The sequence below is a fragment of the Platalea leucorodia genome (assembly GCF_965183815.1).
Source record: "Platalea leucorodia genome assembly, chromosome: Z".
NCBI lineage: Eukaryota > Metazoa > Chordata > Aves > Pelecaniformes > Threskiornithidae > Platalea > Platalea leucorodia.
The window spans coordinates 9363152-9386415 of record NC_138858.1 but is presented as its reverse complement, the minus strand read 5'-3'; the positions used below and the strand labels follow the sequence as shown (position 1 = coordinate 9386415).

The window sequence follows — 23264 nt, the reverse complement described above, 5'->3', positions numbered from 1 at the left end:
ATCACCATAGAGGAGTACAGAGGCTCTGGGACTGCAATCCAGGACTTCCACCACTCAAGTTAAGGAACAAACCACTTCTGCAGGGCTACTGCCGGGAGTGAAAAATAACTATGGGGAGTTGTTCAAGCAACCTCAATAATATTTCTTGGAGACTAAGACCATGCACAGTTTCAGTTAAAGTCTGACCTGTAAAAATCTAGTTTCAATTACTGTAAGGGTGAATTAGTCTTGGGAAATATGTATTCTCGCTAAAAAATTATGTGATCAGTCCATCATCAGAACAGGTATAGCGAAGCATGGCCTGAGGAAATCTGGTGGCTGAAGTATTGCCGCTGGTTTCCTATTTCAGCAGTGTGTTCAAAGGCTCGCTATAAGATCGGGAACTGGGAAGAGGGACTTGCATGAAACGTGGAAAGAAGCTCTACAAACCTCTCCCAAGACCCCAGCCATTTTTTCCCTGTTATTTGACAGAATTCTGTCAGGTACTGGGCGGCATAGAGATTCATCGGCTGTATGGACACAGGTGCATTTATGGTTCTGTCCCTTTAGCACAGAACATCTCACAGGGGTTGGTGGACACTGTCCTTGCAGCATATCAAAGAACAAGACAAGTAGTATTACTGTTTTAACATCACCTGAGTGCAAAGGTGATTTTCCCCTGTGTTGGCTGCACTGCTAGATGGCAAAGGCTGTAATTCAATCCTGCTTGGTTGGGATATTGCTCTGAGGTCATTCTCCCCCCAGTGAGGCTAAGCTAAAAGGGATAATCGTAAGTTTTAGGTAACTAGAAGTAACTCTGCAAACCTCTGTCCTCCTCCTGACTTGTTTCTTCACACAGTCAGGAAGCACTGGAGATACTTGAGACAGACATTCCTCACTTAATTCCTAGCTTGATGTTTCGAGTGAAGAAAATTAGATTATCTGGACCAAATAATCTAATTGTGAGGGTGGGGGTGAGTGATGTCCACAGAAAGTGGACTACCTTCAGCAAATAAACCTCAGCAAATAAACACCTCCTGCTGCCAAGCTACCTGCTCTTGTCTGGTTCATCACTTTGCACATATCCAGCTATAAAGAGGGTGGTCCATGGCGTGCAAGAGCACTCTGTAGAACTCTTGCCACCAGAAATGCTCCTCTTGACACTTGGTGGAATTGCCTCCCCCTCCCTTTCCCTGTCTCCTCTCTTCTCCTGTTTTCTGTTTCCATTCATTGGGAAGGGATAGAAACCAGCTCTTTTTTCAGTTTCATCCTGTTGGTCTTCCACACACATAAACAACTTCTCTGGCACGATAATGTATACCAAAGCCTGCTCTAATGTACCCCACAGTAAATCAAACTGACTTTTAAGAACTGCTGTGGAGTTACTGCTTAGTCACCACCATTTAAAAAGAAGAAAACCTGGTCCTATTCTTTCATGTACTTGTTATAGCTTCTAGAAATTATGGTGATACTACCTAACAGAGAGGCAGGCAGGCAGGCAGAAGAAAGAAATGAAGAAAGAAAAAAAAGAAAGAAATAAAGAAGGTAAGAAAGAAAGAAAACAAGACATTCCTACTTTCATTAAAAAGAATATAGGAATGAATTCTAAAACAAAAAAAATTCTTTGACAAATTGAAAATAAAACCAATAATTTTTTTCTGCAAAATTGCCACTGACTTTTAAAAAATCTAAAAAGACAAAGGACCTGAACAATGCATGTGCACATACAGCCCACATACTACCTAGTTATGTGCAAATCCACATATTCAGATTAGTATGATTTTCTTTGAAAAAAGGAATTCAGCTGACTTTTCTTTTACCCAGAATGCTACAATGAGAACAAATACTGTAAGCATATGCCTAAAAAAATCTTGATCTAAAGAAATAAGGGGAGGGAGGATTTTCTGATGCTCATGAAAAGCAGTAACTCTGACATGACGTTGATTTCAAGTAGTCTTTCTTTGAAATATGGGTTGCCATATGACTGGTACCAGCAGGGGGTATATTCCAGTTGTTGTTCAATGCTGTCCTTGCAATAAAAGTGTTTTTTATATATATATATGTATTTATTTATTTATTTATTTATTTTATTCCACTGATTCCTTGCACTTTGTAGCCAAGGTATATCAACTCTACATCAAAAGTCTTTGCTAGAGAGCTTCACCTATAGGTTGCCTGTAGTACATTACACTGTACAATGTGAGCACCTCCATCCGCATACCTGTGTCCAGAGGTATGCTTGGGTAATGCCCAGAGATTTGACTTCCATCCAGGAAAGCACAGGGATTTCAGAACCAAAGCTGAAGCACCATCTCTCCTGCCATACATGTGTGGCTTTAGAAGCCTCCTTCAGAGTGTGCTTTCCTGCACTTCACGATGAACAGAGACACTCTGAGTAACAGCTCAGATTTATTCATTCCACATGATGAACAGACAAAATTCAACACTACTAATGCAAAAGGATTTGGAAGAAGAACTGATATAGGCTGGACCATGTCAAAAGAAAAAAAAGATTTGTTCACACACCTTTCTGTGGTGGGTTGACCCTGGCTGGATGCCAGGTGCCCACCAAAGCCTCTCTATCACTCCCCCTCCTCAGTTGGACAGGGGAAAGAAAATATAACGAAAGGCTCGTGTGTTGAGATAAGGACAGGGACGTCATTCAGCAATTACCATCACAGGCAAAACAGACCTGACTTGGGGAAATTAGTTTAATTTATTACTAATCAAATCAGAGTAAGGTAATGAGAAAATAAAAACTAAATCTTAAAACACCTTCACCCCACCCCTCCCTTCTTCCTGGGCTCAATTTTACTCCCAGATTCTCTACCTCCTCCCCTCCCCAAGCAGCACAAGGGGACAGTGAATGCAGGTTGTGGTCAGTTCATCACGTGTCGTCTCTGCCACTCCTTCCTCCTCATGCTCTTCCCCTGCTCCAGCGTGGGGTCCCTCCCATGGGAGACAGTCCTCTATGAACTTCTCCAACATGAGTCTTTCCCATGAACTACAGTTCTTCATGAATTGCTCCTGTGTGGGTCTCTTCCATGGGGTGTCATCCTTCAGGAACAGACTGCTCCAGCGTGGGTCCCCTGTGGGGTCACAAGTCCTGCCAGAAAAACTGCTCCAGCCTGGGCTCCTCTTTCCACAGGGCCACATGTCCTGCCAGGAGCCTGCTCCAAAATGGGCTTCCCGTGGGGTCACAGCCTCCTTTGGGCATCCACCTGCTCTGGCATGGAGTCCCTCATGGGCTGCAGGTGGATGTCCGCTCCACCATGGACCTCCATGGCTGCAGGGGGACAGCCTGCCTCACCATGGTCTTCACTATGGGCTGCAGGGGAATTTCTGCTCTGGTGCCCGGAGCACCTCCTTCCACTCCTTCTTCACTGACCTTGGTGTCTGCAGAGCTGTTCCTCTCACATATTCCCACTCCTCTCTTTGGCTGCAGTCACTGTTTCACAGTTTCTTTCCCCCTTCTTAAATATGTTATCCCAGAGGTACTACCACCATCACTGATGGGTTCAGCCTTGGCCAGCGGCAGTCCGTCTTGGAGCCAGCTGGCATTGGCTGTATTGAATGTAGGAGAAGCTTCTAGCAGCTTCTCACAGAAGCCACCCTTCTACCTCCCCTGCTACCAAAACGTTGCCATGCAAACCCAATACACTTTTTTAACCCTGAAGTCCATCTACACAATCTGAAGATGGGATTGAATAACAGATACCAGCTTATGTTTGAACAGTGCTTTTTATGCTGATATACCAGAACCATTTTGTAAGCCTGTGTTATTTTTCCTGTTACCTTCAGGTACTCGTCACTGAAAAGCAGCCACCTCTGATGTTGTGCTAGTTGTTAAACAATGCACAGGAACTCTCCCTGGTGAGTTTGGCTGGGGAGGAAAGGGAAATGCAACAAGCAGGCTGACTTTTCTGCTGTGTGAAGCACTGTTGAAATCAGCAGAAAGGAGCTAAGAAATCTGTCTGACATCCTGTTAAAACCAAGAAGCTGTTACTACAGGAGGCCTCTTGACAGGGCATCAGAGTGCATACACTGAAACAAGTTGCTTCATGGGCAGCCAAATGTGTAAACCCTCTTCCAATGTCCCTACCCCCATGAGTTCATTGATGTTTAATAGAAGATGGGCTTATGAGCACTAATGAGAATGCTCTGCTCTGCCTGGCTGCCTATTTTCATGAAATTTATGGGAACACAATAGCTTTGGGACCTCTTCCACCCCATCAACAATAGGTTAAATTACCCAGGGGGTTCAAAGCTCAAAGGAGGAGCCCTTGACAAATTGACTGATAGATGGGTCCAGGCATACACTTACAAACAGCTTGATTGTACAAGTCTGACTTCCTTTGAAAAGAAGAAGCAGGGGTTTTATTGGTCCCAGCCAAGAGATGGGATAACTTATAGCAAATTGCCTCCTATTGCCTTCTTAAGGAGTTGCTTTAATGACAACTCAATGACAAAGCACTTTCTGGATTTTGATGACATCACTTTAATGCCTCCCTGGGCCAAGTGTCCTTGCTGAGCTTGAGAAGCTATGATACCATCACTGGTGAAGGTGGTACAGCTGCAAGTGTGCTGCAAGCAAAGGTCTGGAAGAGAAGAAGAGCTTTTCAGAAGCATGCCCTTCATTTTAAAGGGCAAGCCCATGGCTTTGAGAAGGTGAACAATTTCTTTGAAGCACAATTTTGTTTGTGCTGTAGGGGTATTTACGGTTCTAAGATTTCCTGGGATTTGGGTGGTATAGGTAGAACAGATTTATGCAAAAAGGGGGAAAAAAATCAAACCTTCAAAGGAGCTTTAAAAGGACAATATCCCAACCCTCTGTCTGGGGGATTTTATTTGGACAGAGCTGTTGCTGAGCCTTTTGTGACCAGACATTTGTGCATGTTTTACTGCATGTTTGCATGGCTGCATGCAGGAGATAATATAACTGAAAGGCTAGTGATGGTGGATTCCTACAGAACAGAGGATGCAGGGAGGTCAGAAATAGGGCTACATACTCTCCAGTATGCCAGCACCATCTTTTCCTTTTCTTCCTGCAATGCCAGCAGCAAGATGTTCCCCGTCCACAGGGATGATGCACATGGGTGGGTGCTGACAGGTTGGGCCCAGAGGGAACTCCCCTCCAAACTCCCCTCAGATGTACCCCTATGCTCTCTGATTCACTTTCTAGCACACTTCCAAAAGCCTGGAGAAGACTCATGCAAAGCTGAGGTGGGGAAAGAGGATAAAATGAGTAAAGAATGCCAAATTTAAGTAAGGCACTGAATAGGATTTAGAAGACGTGACTTCTTCTCCAAGCTGTGTAATGAGGTGCTACTCCCAAACCACAATGACTCACTGTTCCTCAGTTTCCTTGTCCATACACTGAGTAAGGCAAAGAAAGAGGCTGATTTCGTCTGAAAGAGTCTTTGAGAGCCACTGACAGAGCTGCAGAAGGGCTAAGTACATCCACATGTACACCTACGTGCATCTACATTACCCAGCAGAGTAGCATCTATTTTAAAGCCAGCTTTCTGCCCTTCTTCACTTTGTGGGTAAAGGAGCTTTACATTGCCGACACAGCTATGGAGACAAGAAGGAAGTGCAGTTTCACTTTGCACACCACTCTGTTCTTTTCTATGGTCAGGAATGGATGTGTTCACAACTGGCTTATATTTGAGGCATGGCCGAAGGAAGCAATGTCTAACTGTGGAAAACTACAAGAACTGGAGGACAGAAAAGTACAAAGGAAAGGAAGAAAAAAAAAACAGTCGGAAGCATACACACACAGAGGGAGAAATCCTTCTGCAAAATTTCTATGCCAGTTTCTGCAACCTATTCTTTTTAACACCAACTTGCCAAAATAAACTATAGTTTGCATTTTCAGTGGTAGTTTTTTTGGCTGTAATTTCTCCTATGCTCACATCTCAAGCTCTAAATACATTTGCAGGAGGGGAAATGAATGTGTGCCCTTCTTGGTAGCAAATCCACTAACTGTCTCTGCACTTCATCAGGCTGTGAAAGGCAGACTTCACACCATGAGAAACAGTCCAGGATAAATCAGCCCATTCACTCTGTTCATTCATCTTTTGAATGTCTTTTTGCATGTGTTTAGATTGTATCATGGTGTAGATAATGCTGAAAGACTCTTCAATATTTGCTTTTAATTGTTAGCTGTTACAATGTTCAGCTTTCAGAGAGGGAACATGACTGCTGAAGAAAATCCAAATAAGCAAACATCAAATTGATGGTAAGAGGATGTTTAAGGTTCAGGTGCTAGGACTGTTCTCCAGGAAAACTTCCATGGAGGCCTTGGTCCAAAGACCACTAGAGTCTGAGTAGCTTTGGACCAAATCCTAAATAGTTTCATGAGCACACACTGGCTTCAGACCTCGTCTCTATACCTCTGGAGATTTATGAATTTTCACAGAGTACAGAGAAAACCTTACCCCCATTCAGGACCAGACTGGCTTCCCTGGCTATAGAAAGTCCTGCTGACAGTGAAAGCAGTTGTTTACATGGAGAAGATATCATTAAGAGACTAGTTCATGCATTTTACTTGTCCTTTAACGGGTGGAAGAAGAGCCAGACACAATCACAGAAGACAGTGCACATTATACCTTGTCAAGAAATCCTACCAAACCTAAGCATTTCTGACATGCTTCTACAGGGGTAATTGAGCATTTGGATTGTGGATACCCAGCCTGTGATTTTTCAAGGAAGTCAACTGGTGAATGTGAGGATTTCCCTGGATTTCCATCTTCACTCTGAAGGCAAAACGTATGTGGTCTGTGAGCTCTGCTGGCTCATGTGATCACAGTGGGTTCAACCAAGGGCCATGTATTTGTTTATAAGCTGCCTGGAGCTGGTGAAGAAATACTTCTTGATAGAAAACCAGCAGAATTGTGTCCTGGACCAACATGTCTTTCTCTTTTTCAAGGCTGCAGGAGAGGACAGTCTTATAGCAATCTGCTTGTCCCAAGCTTCATGTCTGGTAAAACAACCCATGGGTTTCCATGAGCCACTGTGAGGTGGGATCACAGTCCTGCCACCTATTTGCTGTTTTTCCTGCATGCAATGGCAGAATCTTGGAAACAGCTACTAGGAATAATGGAAATCTCAGGGTCGAATTGGCTTTGGGACTTCCATTTGAACACTTTGCAGACAGGAAGATCAGCTTATCAAAACAAGAGTCATGTGAAGTATAATATTTTACCCTGGCTTTGCTAAATGACATTACTTGTGAAAGTTCTTTCCCATTCTGCTAATTGAAATAGCAGCAGCAGGTATGTATATGACCACTAATGCAATCCTTTCTCCTTTAAACAACGGAAAAGGTCTCACACAGCATACTGCCTAGCACTCTTACTCTTCACTGCACCCTGTGCTGTCAGGAGGCACAGATCTCCCTTGGTCCAAAGCAAGCAGTGATGTTCCAAAGAAGTGAAGAGATACAGCCAAGGTAACCCAGGCTGTCAGTGACAGAGCAGATACTTGAATAAAAAGTTCAGGTTGGCCCTTTAACTTCTGGGCTGTCCTTTTCTGCTCATAACAGAAGCAAGGGACAGAAGGAGCCCAGCAACATCCACCACCTTAATAACAATCGTTACTATGCTAGAAGACCGGATGGATAATGCAGTCCCAAAGCATGGACATGAAGTAATGTCATCAGCATTGGTATAAATAGGATGTCTGCATTTAATTAATAAATAATAGGCTGCAATGCTAATCTCCTTCTGCTAACTCTTTTCTAAAGATGCAATCTATTAATCACATGTCACTGCCAGCCTGGTCACTTCTTTTTTTAGATTCAAGACAGGAAAAAAGTAGCTAGAAATAAATGGATCCTAAATACAGCAGGGCAATTGAATAGCATAGCCAGCATTATGATCCACTGCTGATTTCAATCCTTAGCTACAAGTTTTTCCCCCTAAGGACAGATGTAATACTTTAAAGAGAGAGTGAAGGCTTGCGATGTTGTTAAAGGTCGGCATGTTACTAATGTCTGCAAAAACGGAGTTTTTTTTCCCTGATTATCTGCCCATGGAAATTCTGTCACTCTACAATGTCTGTAAACATGCAATAAGACCCATTTCCATGGGCACCATCTAAGGCAGGTGAGATATTCCTATTGAGATGGGGATGGCATAACTTTCTGAAAAGCACTGGAAACATCTCACCTGTTTGGCACATGGTGAGACTAAAAAGCTAGAAAATCAAGGAGAAGAAACATTTGTGTAGGTATGGAAATATGGTATGGGGGAAGTGACAGCACCGCTCATCTGGAACCGTATAGAAGGAGTCATACAAATTGCTTCCTTTGCATGTGAATACCCACTTTCCAGGAAGCTTCCCTCTCAGTGCTCTGAATGAACTCCATTGTGTCCGTAGACACAATGAAGATTTTCACCTGTTCAGTTTCAGGATTATGACCCTGCTGTGCCTTTTCTAGGGTCTCTTTAGAAAAGCCTGGAAAACTTTGACCCAAGAAAACATTGCCCCTCCTGGATTTGTGCGTGGGAGGCGTGGGGTAGGGGAAGACATGTATTTAGGTCAAAAAGCAAGTTTCCATCCAAATTATCTTGATTGTAAAATATATCCTACTATCTCTAGCTGTTACACATAACTGATTGCAAAAATGTGTCTTTACTAATTGAACTGATTTTCAAAATGATTAAAAGCTTTTCAGAAAGTTCATCTCCGCAATTCCACCTGTTTGATATCAAAGTTGTGCTAAAGCCTCAAAAGAGTCATTCTCTGGCTAAATTTCTTTATTCTTCAGCCAAATACAAGCCAGAACTCTCAGCACAGAATGTCTGGGTGAAATTTTAGAGTCAGTTTATGCAAGAGGTTAAATGAGATCTAACAATTCCTTCTAGATCTAAAACCTATTCATTTCCTTTTAATCTAGCCAGAAACACCAGAAGAATGGCTAGTGCTCCAGTGTACTGGCCTTTCCTCTCAAAGTCCAAACTTCAATAAGGGAACATTACAGGCTCTAATAAAAACCACATCGCCTGTAATACCAGGGAAGAGTGCTGGATCACACACTGAGATCAAGGAGAGACAGGGATAAATTCATCTAATTGTAAACACTGGAGAATATACTTGCATCAGGATTTGAATTTCTATTGTGAAACATGGTGTTTGACCCTTGTTTTTTTCTAGGTGGTTCTGGTCCCTTTGAAGAGGTTCCTGTAAAAAGACAGATGGTATTCAGGGACCGCTACATCCCAGTTTCCTCCTGCAACCTTGTTTCTCCCACAGACCTGTCTCTGCTATAGTGAGTGGCACGGTGGCACAATGGGCTCCCCGTAAGTGCAGTGTGTCTCTCAGGCATCTGCTGAACCTCAGTTTCTTTTCCACTAGCAAACTTGTACACCAAAGAGAGCTGCTTGGCCTTAGCAGTGACCAAATATGCCAATCAAGACCATGTGGTATGAGTGTGCAGGAGTAGGGTCCTTGTCAAGGAGGCCATCCTATTAGCTTAAGGTCTTGCATATGTTATTCAGGATGTCACTTGCTTTGTGTCAGAGGATGTGCCCCCAAAAGGAGCTTTGCTTGAAGGCTGTCCTTAATGTTTCCTTTCCTCAGGTAGACCCTAACTCCACAGCCCGTGTCCTTATGTTTATTTTGCTCCCAGTTGTGCAACCCAGCACAATGTTTTTTCTCACATCTGGGGAGACACTATATGACAGGTCTGCATCCAGACACTGTATTTGGTCTTATCTTTAGAGAGTAAGCTCTTAAGGAAAAGAGGGCCTCCATCTGTTCTGTATTGTACAATGAACTTGGTGTCATGGTTCATAACTGGTATCCCAGGCACTGCCAAAAGGTAGAGAGTAAATAATTAGATTTCTGATCTAGGGAGTGGAGAGACTGTTTTGGTTCAGTCCAATGTCTAAAGTCATTAAATTCATACTACCTTTGTTCCCCCTTGCCTGAGGTTCTGGCCCGTTCTCCCACATCTCTTCTTCATTAGCTATTCATAATAATAATACTCATAGTCATTTTGGAAAAAAAAAATCCAAGAAAGCAACTCATGCAATGTACCTTACATTGTGGCAACATAATTTCATGTTAATTGGATGGCTGCTTAGAAGTGTCAGTATTTTGTGGTTTATAATCAATGCATCTGGCCATTCATCAGTGACTCAAGAGATGGATAAAATAAGGATCTGGGGGAATTAATTACCATTCATATGGCAGTTCATGGGCAGAAAGTATTTTACTAGCTATGAATTCCTGCATACTAGGTTTGATGCTACAATAAAGCATCCCTCTACTATGGCCAGTCCTAATACATTTGAGTTACTTATTCCTTATTTTTAATGCTCTTCTAGCCCTGTTCATTGGGAAATCTCAGTTTGTGTTATGAAACAAGCCTGCCCTGGCATGGGATGTGTTCTGCTGCAATTCCCACAAGCATGAACAGGCAGCATCTCCTAAAGGAAGGAGTCTGACTTGATTCCACTGTAAAAGTGAGAGGAATCAGCCCCACAAAGTTGGCTCCAACTATTTGGAAGAGCATCATTATTTGGGGAGATTTTCAAAGGGAATATTTAGACACCCAAGGCCCATTGACTTTATGTGAGATTTGAGCAGTGAAACACATTTGACACTTTTGAACATCTCTATTTATCTAACCAAGTTACTTCTGTGGAACTAATGATTAGAGAACCTGAGCACCTAATAATCTTTAATGCATGTATCCTTGCAGCATCAATGCTGTTTTATAGAAGGAAACTGGAATCAGAGCAAGATGTTCGGCCAGTTTTATTTGTATATTCAGCCAGTTAAAGATAATATTAGTCACCAGATAGAAATGGATTTAGAATAATAGCCCGACCCTAAGTAACCTCTTCAAGGTCAAGGAGAAAATCTGTGGCAAGGCAAGAAGTTAAGCCTCAGTCTTCCAAGCTGCAGTCCATTGCCCTGTGTAGAGTTTTTTATTCCTCTGTGCAGGATCAGGCTGCAAGACTGTCCTTAAAATTGAAAAGAAAGGAAACAGTTCCTCACTAATTGAAGCCAACTGTTTGTCCTCCCTGGGGGAAAATGTTTCAGTGCAGGGCTGCCTTGAAAATTACCTCTCTACAAATGATATTACAAGGGGCCATATTCATTTTCCATCACAGATTCCAAAACAAGCTGGTTTCAAAGATAAAAATATTTTTCTTAATTATGAAAACACATTTTAAAGACACTGATGTTACACACTGCTTTTAATTTGAAGCCCTTTTTTTTTTTTTTTTTGAGTTCATTTCTGCCATGAGAATGGGAGTGGTAGCAAACCCAAATACAAAAATGAAGATGGAAATTGACTTTAAAGAGGAATTAAAATTGATCAGATTATCTCTATTGCTCAGGCTGATTGGGATGCAACCCCTCCTATTCTTCCCCTGACATTATGAAGCAAACATATTAATGGAGAAAGATGCCTTTCCTTTTTAGGACAAAACCGCAGCATCTCCTACAATCCATTGGTTTTATGTAGCAATTTTTAATCATAGATCTTAACTAAGGTTTCAGAAAAGTCAAGTATCAGTCATCACCCATATGATACAGATGGAAAAGTGTGGCATGCAAAAGTGAAAGTTGTGATTCAACTTACCTCTCTTCAAGTGTCTACAAGTGAGATATCTAAATCTGATTTAATTGCCGTAGGTTCATTCCAGATTCAATGGAGGGAGAGAAGGGAAACTTCCGAGCACCATTTATCCCTTCTGTCTTAGGATGGGATGAATCACAGTTTAGAAGTGCCTCTCTCCCTCCACTGTCCATAGGAGGAGACTAGATGACTAACTTAGACTATATGCCTAATATGTAGGCAGTAAAGCTAGGCAAAGTGAATCCTGCCTGAAATAACACTTTAAGGACAGTGGCACAGAAGCCTTGTTGAAAATTTCATCTGTCCCTAAGTCCAAGGCTCCTAAGAGGCCCACTTTCTGGGTAAAAGCACTAGATATAGTTTACTCAGAGAGCTAAATTATTTACATAGGGATTTTCTACGTCCCAAACTGATTTCACATACAGACTGCAAAATACGTATAGCAATTGGAAAATGCTGTGTATGACATGGAGAAAAGTTTTCTTGACCTCCAGTATCTCCTGAGTCTCAAAACTTCTTGAAAGCTGTGATACTATAATCTGGGATCTCAGCAGGCAAGGGGCAAAACCCTTCTCACTGAAATTCCCACTCAGAGAAGAGAGAGTTCAGTCTGCATCGAAACTGCAGGGTTGAGCCAGTCTTATTTTAAATTGCTCAGTTGTAACCTCTGTGTGCCAGCAGCTGAGGGTACTGACTATAGTCCAGACATTTCCTAGCTCTTACATCAAACTAAAACTCACTTTCCAGAAAGACCCTGGATTACTCTCGAGTCAAAGGTCTTTGCAAGCATGCAATAAACAAGTGACAGTCATGAAGAAAGGGGCACACAACATTATGTGCTGAACACTGAACTCAGTTTATACCCTGGCAATACTTTAGGGAGCAATATAACTGTATGCACTGTACCAGATCTGGAAACAACAAACTTATTTATCTAGATTCAGGCTTTTAAAAGTGTTTAGGTACTTGGTTAACATTGATTACAGTTGGGGATAGATGAATAAACAAATACACATTAATTACATGTGTATGTCAGATACACGCAACTGTAAGTTGCCAGAAAGAACTGAAATTCAGACCTAGAATAATGATGGTAGGCAGGGGAATAACTTTGGATACCTTACAGCATTTTTTGTCGTTAACTATAAAACATGTCTCTTTTTATCCCAAATCTAAGTGACCTGCAACCAGTGAGTTTTCTGCCAGATGCCTCAGTTTCCTTTGTACTAATTCTTCTCTTTGTCATTCCTCCTTACATCACATTTTGCACCGAGCCTCTTCTAAGACCTCTGCCTTTGTGGTACAGCAAGGAGTAACAATATCATTTTGACATGGGGAGAGAGATTGCATGTTATGCATTACAAGCCTTGTCCAGGGATTGCTTGTGCATTTGTACATTTACCAAGTATCACTTGGTAAAACACAGAAAAAGAAGCCACACAACAGGAGTAAGGACAACACCAAGCCCCTCATACCTAACTAGTTGCTGACTGTATAGAGGATGTTAGTGTACCACTGCTCCAGGAGCTGGGCTCAGTGTGAGAACATTTTGATGCTTTGTGAATGTCAGACCAAATGCACAAGGAAGAAGCCTGGAAAATCTCAACAAGCAAATGAAATCTGTGAGGTCTGAGCATCAGTCACCCTTACTTTATTCAACATCAGGCAGAAAAATGGCCTATATCTTCCCTTTCCCCCAAATGCTTCTCCAAAAGAAGAGCAAAATATGCCTTCCATTTTTTAAAGAAATGCCCATGTAACCATAACTACAAGTTTGTCAATAGAAAAATACATAATAAATGGCTTGTTATTTCCACTCTTTTGTGAGACAGTTCATTAGAAACTTCATTTGTCTACATGGATTGCACTTATTCAGCTATATTCTAATAAAATGTACATTTCTTCCAATAAAGGGAATGCATTCGCTATTGATGTGCCATAAACTACTATACAGAGAGGTGTTATTATATCCCTGTGTAATAACAAGCCAATTATAATGATCAGCAAAACCTTTACAATAAAGTCAATGCATGAGGAGTGATTATCATAATGCATTCTAACTGTTCAGTGCCATAAATGCTTTGCAATTAATTGTGGAGTGTATCTATAAATGTATTATTAATGCTGTATAAAACCCCATTGACAAGCAACCTTTACATTAAAAAAAAGATACTAGGGTTGTAATGTGTCCCTGAGTTCACCTAGGAGGTTGAGCTATATTTACAAAGGCAGAATTTATTATAGGATTACATTTTTTATTTCCTCCACTCTCCTCCTCCCACCATTTCTTCCATTTTTGCCCTGTTGCTGAAAAACCTCCAAATATCACTCTGCAGTGTGAGGGCCCTCGATCGTCCGCCATACTTGATTTTTGGTCCTGTACACATCATTCTGGGCACAGCTACAGGCTTTCACTGGTGTCTTAACCCTTTAACACTGACAGCCTGACCTGCATGAATGCCAAAGGCACTAGCCACAAGAAATGAGCAAATAAAAGCATATCACAACCTAAGCAGGCAATGCAGGAAGGGTGAGAAGGTGGAGTGAACTGAAGTTACATAATTGATCACAAGCCATGTGGTAGCAAGGAAAAGAACCAATACCAAAACCTCAAGGCAATGAGCTCCCCAGCCTCTCCCCAGGCTCTGCTCTAGACTCTCCTCCTTCTTGTCGGTAAACTATTAGGTTACAGATGCTTTATGGAAAAAGTACAATATAATTTTTTTTCTTTTTATTCCCTTAAGACCTGATTTTAAAAGGTTGTCCATAGGACATGTGCTAGAACACAATGTCCTGTGGATCTTTTCCAGTTCCTGTTGATGGGCACTCTTCCATCGATTTCAGTCACGATGAAAAGGGCAGACGTGAACAAAAGTTTGATGTCCCTTATATTCTTTCAGCAGGTGAACGTGGAATGGAGCACATCAGCCTTCAGCAGTGTCATTGAATATAAAACACTACAGATGAGAATCCACCGGAGCCTTTTTTATCTCCCAGAATTAAGTTTTACCGGACAGTGGAGAGCACAAATGGGGTCATTCAGGGCCACTTTGAATTAACTGATCCATTTGCATGCTGGTACATTCTGCCTGCTTGAAAATATGGCCCTGTGAGGACAACAGTCAGCTCTCAGTAAGGTCATGCAATTCTGAATTTCCACAATAAACCAGGAGACTTTCATTTCCCATTGACTGTAATCAGTCCCACAACAAGACACAGCTAGAAAGAGAAGATTTTCATGAGTACTAAAATGGTCTTTCTAGATCAGATTTATTTTAGGGCTAAAGGAAAAACATTACAGATTTTAACAGATGTTCAGACTTGGAATAAAACCCAATGGACAGGTTCCCTTTGAACGCAGTTTGTTTGAGCATTGCTGTAGAAGGCTCCTTCACACACAACGGGGTCTAAAGCTTGGCTCTGCCTTTCAAAGACTGTGACTTCACCTGAACTGAGAGAAAGGAATAATGTCCAAATCTGTGTGAATTTCTTGATTCTGTCCTGGACTCAATGCATCCCTGGTGACATGGGAAGAAAACCAGGACATATAGACCAGAGAGGTTCAGAGTGATGCTCAAGACTGTGGGATGACTAAGGTGGTCTTTGTGGTCCTAGGCTGAGCTCCTTCCCCAGCCCTTGACCAGATGGGCAGAGAGGTGAACACACTTCAAGACACTGACATCTCTCCCTCCCAATACTACAGCATCTCTGACAGCCATTCCTCAGAATCCCACCCTATCAATGACACTAAGGCTTTCTGTTGGTCCTGATGCTTCCCCAGCCTCTGAGGCAAGAAAGCTGTCTCTCAATTTAATATCAAGATCTTTTGGTTAGGTTCTTGCTTTTTCTTTTTTCTTCAACTCATGAGCTCATCTCCTCTCCCAGCAGATTTTTTTACTAGAATATTAGATTATTTTTAAACAGTCATTCCTTCTCTTTACCCTTCACACAGAGATACTGCAACTCAGCACCCGTGTGCTCTTTATTATTGGATATGTAATTAATAGAGAGAAGACATTTAGATTTGGGTGTGGTTTTGTTTTATTTTAATTCCTCCTGCAAGAAAAGTACAAAACATGATTAATCATGTTTGGGGCAAATCTGAGGAAGAGGAGATGTATGAGACTTAGGAAGAAGATTTGGTATGGAGTTGGAAATCTCCTTTCAAACTGCAATGGAAGATTAGGAGGGAGAGAGATGTTGTTTAAACTGTTGTGGGCACCGACAGAAAGAAAGGGGAATATGAGGCCCCTGGTATGGTAAATGATTTGTCCCAAGGTCTTGAGTCCAGACCTCATAAAGTGTGAAGACAGGAGCTGTTACTCTCCAACTAGTAGTCTTAGCCTTGCAAGTGCAATGCTTGCAGCAAAGGCTGGCATATGTATGCTATGTGATCTTTGCAAGTCCCTGTCTGTGCCTTGCTTTACCTGAGCTATAAAAGATTAGGGTGAGTCATACTGGGCTCATGGCAATGTTGAAAGAGTTAATGGGGATATGTTCATAGAGAAATAAGCTTGGATCTTTTCCCCCAACTGTGAGAAGGGAGAACATTATCTGTCTCCCTGGGGTGTTTGCCAGTGCCATCTGCCTTCTCCTGCTGAATGGGCGTGGGGACCATAAAGGAAAAAAGGGATGAGCAATTGAAGAAAGAGCTGTGGCAAGCCACATAAAGGTAGGTTGTATGGATTACCACCTGGAAACAGGACATTCCCTCAGCCTGCTCTACAGCTTTTGGGGTGGGAAGTCTTTTAAAGAAGCTCACCAAAGGTACAAAACAGGGAACTACTGGTAAAGTGGCTTCCGTGGACTTTGATGTGCCAGGCAACACATGTGGCTCAGAGATAAGGAAGAGATGTGAATTACAAAGGTACAACTCTGATATGTGCATAGTCCCAGACTTCAGGACTTCTTGCATGCAGGCATAGCCTAACCTCCAGCAGTGCAGGAGAGGAGATGCTGAGCTTTGCCAAGATTGCCATCTACCCTTAACTCTCTTCCTCAGACCTTTCTGGTGGGCAACCAAACCTTCTCTTTGCAAAAAGCTTCCAAGGAAGAAGGAAATAATTCTCCATGACATTGTTATGCCAGTGTGAACACAAATTAATCAATCTTGATTTCAGCACCTAAATAGGCCTGGATCTGGCTAGTACCTGGATGAAAAGCTTCCTGAGAGGTTTTGGCCATCAGCAGAAGCCACAGAATTCTGATCAGTTAAAGGGAGAACAGCTAAATGCCAAGTTAGTGGGACCTGGGGCTGTGTTTGTCACAGATAAACTCTGCCAGCTGCAGCAGAGAGCTAGTGAGAGTTAGAAATGGCCTGGATGAAATAAGAAGTAGATCCAGACTTTTGTCCCAAAGAAAAATAGGGCTCAGAAACCATGGAGAAGCCATTCTGGCCCCATCATCATTGCTGAGCTGATGGAAGGGAATAAAAAACAGATCATAGTGCATGAACAAGGCACCACTGTTTTGCTGTTTATTGTAAATGAGTTCTTGGACACTTTGCTCTGAAGCAGACCATAACCAAGCAGACAATTTCAGAGCCTGCACATTGACTAACGGGTAGAGAAACGGTGCAAGTCAGTTGAAATATGAAGTCCAAACCTTCCAGCTGCTGCTGTCATGTCCCCCAAACGGCAGACAAAAAAAGACACACTACCCATGCTTCCTCTAAACACACACAAACAAATTTGTTTGAAAGAACAAACACAAACAAAAGCTTTAGTAGATTTGTGAAGTCTTGGATGCAGAAAACACTGCAATGTGATGAACTGTCCTGTAAATCTCTCAACACTGTCTCTGCAGGCCATTGCATCCTTTCAACTCTAAGCCACTTTGGACTTTGCTTTTTATTTTCTTTAGTCCAGGAACCTTCTGCATCTGTTCCATAAAATGCAGGAGGACCCCAAAACCACTGTGAAGTGTTTCTTGGTAGAGACAACACTGGGCCTGGGTAGTACACCACGTGCATCTTTGCATGCCTTCCTTTACGGATCTTCCTCTGTCCTTTGAGAAGAATGTGGGAGCAATGGAGCATCTAAGCATCACTAATGGAGTGCAACTAGAGTAGCGGGAGAATCCTTTCCCTTTAAAAAATGTTACTCCCTGTACAACCTAGTGGGACCTCGGGGCTGCGTTTATCATAGGTTAACCCTGCCAGCTGCAGCAAGGGTTGTCTAGTGAGAGCTAGAGATATTGTGGATAAAATAAGAAATAGCTCCAAACTTTTGCCCCAAACCACAAAACAGACTTGAAATCTTTCCCTAAGTTTGCAAAACTTTGTCACTGATATCTACATACTATTTTTAGAGCTGAATATGAGACAAGGAAGAAAGAAAAATCATCAACAACAGGATGAAAATAATAGAAAATTCTATCCAGGATTTGTCATATTCAGAATTTAACGTGGAGTTATAGCCTACATCCCTAAAAACATATTAGACTACCTAATTCATGGTGAAGTAGTTTCTGTACAGTCAAGCTGAATTTGGAGAACAGAAAGGCCAATGAGAGCTTTTAAGATACCCTTAATAGAGCTAGAGTTATACTCTGATTTTTCAGAACAAAATACAGAACTGTTGCCTTTTTATCATATTGTATCAATTCCATCACTGCTAAAGTCTCTATAAAATGTCAAAGGACTCTGATCTTCTGATCAGGTATTTGAAGCTTCATGAACCATTTTGTAGAAGGGATACCCCTATATAACATTTTGTAGCTTGAGTAAACTCACATGCACAAACAGGCAGGAGCGCAAAATGCAAAATTTTCCCATTAATTTAGACTGTTTCCCTAGAGAAATGTGCTGAGAATACATTCATTTCTAGTTCCTGTGAGATTAGGGAAGTGTAAATAATGCCAGTTTTGTTGAAAAAGATTGCGCTCTTTGTCTTGCTCCTAGTCCAATATGGAGATTAACAAACAAAATAATAAAACCAGCAAAACTAACAAGGGACACTCAGCATTTCCATTTTATTGGGTTGAGTGTAATTTCTGCCAAGCAACATTTTGAATTCTTCCCCAAACCTAGATGGGTTGATAGTCTAAATTCTCACACACACTAAATGCTAACACACCCACTTTTGGCTTAGCTGAGAATCAAGACACAGAAAGGGTTAAAGACCAAATCCAGACTCCAGAACAACAGGAAAAAATGCTGAGCTGAATCTGGTTGGGAGGGAGAGTAAATTTTGGACTCCCATCAGCTTTGGGTTGGGGAAGAACTTACTGGAAAAGTCAAAGATTTGTGTTTTAGCAAAATGCAAGTATTTGTCCCTATATAAAACACAGTCTCACTTCCTCAAGAATACTGCTCACCACTTCCAATAAAAGCCTTCTTGCATCTACATTTTCAAAGAGCACTGCATTCCTTCTTTAATACTTTGTCCTGGCACCAAAACTCCCCATAAGCCAGAAGACAGACATGTATTCAGAGCGTGGGCTTTAGGCAGACCGAAAACTTGTGCTGTGCAGAAGAGCTGCTTCATCTTCCAAGCCCTCCTCTTCCCTCATGTCCCATCCTGATACACAGATGGGGTATAATAAGCTACAACTTAAGTTTCTGTGTTGTTGAAGTTGACCTTTATCTTGCAGCCCTAATGAAGTCTTTTGATGTGCTCCTAAGATACATGGCCTCCTTTTTAGCATTCTCTTTGCCGTGCCTGCTTTAACTGGTGGGTTCGCGAAGAACGTAAGTTTTCATACAATGCCTCCCTTGAGTGCCAATTGTTCTTTTCTCCCATATCTGCCCTTGAGTCATGCCGTCCTGAAATATCACCAGCCCAGAAGTAGCTTGTCAGTGGGGAATCAGGACAACGTGTCTTTCACGCCAAGGATGAGTGCACCCACTTGGCCCCTGCATTATGATCACCACCAATAGGAGAAATATGGGAGTGGAGAGGGTGGCAAAAGATGAGGTTTGTGTCTGTTGGGGAGATAATTAGCTAAAACACAATGGGGAGGGAACCACTGGTGTGACGGATAATGTGGAATCAAACCGCGACTGGAGCCCTTTGCAGTTTAAACCACCCCTCCTGAAAGCAGCTGCTCTTAGTAAGAGTTTGAAAACCCTTCCCAGAAAGCCAGGCATGTGTTCTCCATTAGTGATTTGCATTAAAAAAAAAAAAAAAGAGTGATTGGGAGCTACATACCCTGTAGGCACACTAAGCAAATTGGCCAGCCTAATTATTATTTTTTGGTATGTCTTATTAAATAGACAAAAGGCCCTCCCTTCACTCTCGCTGTCGGCACGTACTCCACTGGAATGTGCATAATGTTGCCTCGTTCGCTCAGGCAGCTGAGCCTTTCCCTTTTCCCCTAGGAGATCGGTGTTGACAACTGCCCAGACTGAGACTGAGTCCTACTCAGACACAGAGCCAGATCGTCAGATGGGAAGGGAAAGTGGGTAAATTGACCCGGTTCTATTAAAAACCACTGAATGATGATATATGATGTGACATGCCTTTGTTGCAGGTCAGAAAAGTACCATGGCCCTTGATAGCAGAACTTGCCATTGCAGAGCCCATCAAGTACTTTCTGTCCAGCATTGGCCAAATTCCCCCAAATTTACTTTATGGGGACTCCAAAAATGCAATATTTATCCCTGAGCTTTCTGGCGTTTTTCCAGCACTCAGAGCTCTTCTCCTGCTCTGCAATTACACCGCACCACAGTCCTTCCTTACAGAGCCTCTGTCGACCTGCCAGTTTCACCACTCAGTAACACCAGCTCTTTAACTACAAGCTATGTACAAAGTCTTCCAATGACTTGAGTCACTGGAGAGTTTCAGCCTCACGCTGATGCAGTCAAAGCCTCTGGAATCCAAAGCTTTCAACTGAAAAAAGAACATAATTTCAGTGCCTTTTTTCTGTAGAGGCATTTTACTCCTTTTAAGTAGTTGTTGCTGGGGATTTCCACTAATGCCATCACAAAGATAGTTGTCCCATGAATGAGGAAGAGTTTACGTCCACAGTGGTAATTAAAGAGTTTTTACACATTTGAGCCACATCATTACTAAATGACAAAATCTACTCCCACATTTATATGATACGTAAGCACTAGTGTTTTTACTGTATATATGGGCAAGAGCCTCTCCTTTTTTTCACAAAGAGATAGGGATAGAGAGGAAGGAAGCACCATGTCATTATATATATGCGTGCATACATATAAATGTACAGATATAAGAAAAAAATGCAGAATGGTAATTTATCCAGCATAATGGACCATCTCACACTTTCTCAGTGAGCTCTGTGTTGATCTGACAAACGGGTCCCTATTAGAAGAGTACGGCGAAGTATCACCACATCAGTTCTGGTAGAAAACCTTTTACAGGAAACACCTTATCGCTGGTGATCTATTGAACAGTCACTTAGCAAAGCCTTCCAAATCCACTGTGCAGGATGGAAAAGCAAAAGACCAGCTCCTGATTTCAACTACACCTGTGCAAATCCTGAATAACTCCCTGAGACTGAGAGAAGTCTTCATTTTCCACAACAGGTTTATCCAGATAAGCTGATACAGGTGCAGAAAAGTCTGCTACCTCAGAATTTGCTTTTTCCAAAAGCAGAGTTGCTTCAGTCCAAGGCGAAACAACATGGCTAGAGAAACCATAAAATACCTGTTTTATCACAACAAAATTAAACATCTCTGCAGCTCAGCCCAGCATACGTCTGAAAAACCTACATTGCCCTCACCGCTGTTAAACTTTGTTAAGTAAGCGACTGATGCTTCACTTCTTAACAAGGCAGTTATTTGTTTCCCAGGCAATCGCTGGCACCTGCCTGCCTTTTAAAATCAAATAATAATTGAATATGAAGAAAGCGAGACGAAGTAAAGGAGATTTAATAAAGAGAATCTTTGCTGCAAAGGGAATTTCTTTGGCAGTGATTACGTTACTAATTGATCAGTACATTGCCTGAGAGAAGCCAGAGACAACAATTATACTTAGCACTGTGGCTGAAAGCAATGCAGTCAACTACCTCCTCGGCTTTCGCTGTCCGCTGGTTTCACCTGGATCGGTCTGTTCATCTGTAAGAAAGAGCAAAGAGAGTCACATAATTAATGGTAGAATCAAACATTCATATACAGAAGTTTGCTTTGTTGGGTTTTTTTTTTTTTTTTTTTTTTTTTTTACCATGCATCATAGTTAGCACCAGAATTTACTCCATGAGGGGGAAAAAGCAATTAGTAAGCAAAGAAGTAAATTAAGAGTACAGGCTGCTTCTTGGTCTGAGGTAAACCAGTGTCACCCCATTTACCTGACAGGGGCTCTGTTGAATCACATTGGGAGAGGGATCTGACTCATTTCACACAGGTCGTGAAATTTTAAACATAAGTTCTTAAATTTCTAATAGTTTCCTCTGGAAACACTACTGTGTCAGAGCAGAAATGCTTTGTCAGAACCTCAGGATCAGGGAAGTGTTAATTGCAAAGATTTTTTGGGATTAGCATGATGAAAAGAAAATGGAAAAGTGAATTCCACCTCCACTGTAGAATAGTCACCTGTAATATAGCAGACTCCATTTCACACTTGGGGAATGGAGTTGGATCTGGTTTGTCCACATGCTGCAGAAGTGCTGGATAATGAGGGGTTTTGTTGGAGGGAGAGGGTAGGATATGAGTCAAAACATCTCCCCCTGTTGCTTTTTCCTTTCTCACATCAGAACATAAGCAAGTATAAAAACCTTGCCATCATGCTGTGAATAGGGTTTATGTTCTCCAATTTATCCCTCTCTCTCAACAAAAGGATTGGGGACCATCATTATGCCCAGAGCTGCTCAATCCCAGGAGAGAAGGCAACAGCTGTCCACAATCATCTTCTCTGGTAGAGCCAAATACGATGTGGGTGTCTGATAAACAGGGGTGAGGATATACCCTTCCTGTTAACGGCTAGAGATGCAGATTGGATTAGAACCAGCTGAGATTTTAATGTGAAAGCCCTTCCCTGCCTCTTTCTCCATCACTTAAAGCAATCCATACCCTATGCAGGTGGACTATTCAAAATATCTCTGTGTGACCACTCCTGAGTGGAATGAAATTATCCTTTAGATTTGGCAACCAAAGAAAGTGCAAGTTCAAACAAGCATCACAAGGAGCAGGAAGTCAGAAGGCACTGGGAGTCTCCCAACATATTGCTTCCCAATAAAGTCAGACTACAAAGTGGCTAATGAGTGTCACAGCATGCCTTCAGGTGTTACTATCCCTCCCTTATTTGTGGCTAATTACATTGGGTAGCAAGGCTGTTAGTTTTCTTGTTTCTTTTTTTCCTAATTTCCGTTTTTTTTTTTGAAAGTAGTTCATAATCATTCAGATTTATTCTAATTGCTCTGCACACATATTTAGTAATAAAAAGTTATCAAGCTGGCTGACAAGTAGGTTAAGATGATGAAGAGCCTAGCAGATCCTGCTGCATTGTTGTCTCAAGAGGAAAATATACTTAGCCATAAACTGACTACAGTTAGACTTGCACTCAGGAAGAGAAGGATCAATGGCTCCAGACGATACTGAGCAATTTCTGCTCTCCTATATGTCTGTAACATCCAACAAACTCCAGAGAGTCGAAGTGCTAAAACCAACAAAGAATTTTCTACTTGATAAACCTTGCATCGGCCCCTGCTTCTGCAACTACAAAGATCTGTTGCTGACACACGTATCACAAGATATTAGCAGGGCTGGAGGAGGCAGGATGGA

The 23264-nt window shown here is 41.9% G+C and overlaps 1 protein-coding gene across 20 annotated transcripts in view; it reads right to left on the bottom strand.

The window, feature by feature from the left end:
* Nucleotides 1–23264, bottom strand: part of CELF4 (CUGBP Elav-like family member 4) — a gene marked incomplete at both ends in the record, with an annotated part of 696584 nt that overhangs the window by 269159 nt on the left and 404161 nt on the right. For 14 of the 20 annotated variants that reach the window (XM_082337389.1, XM_082337406.1, XM_082337396.1 and 11 more), the window contains one exon: nt 21554–21602. In XM_082337389.1, coding sequence (XP_082193515.1) covers nt 21554–21602 — 49 coding nt within the window. Of the gene's footprint in view, nt 1–21550; nt 21603–23264 lie in introns of all 20 variants that reach the window. The other 6 variants (XM_082337403.1, XM_082337393.1, XM_082337405.1 and 3 more) reach the window with 1 other exon arrangement.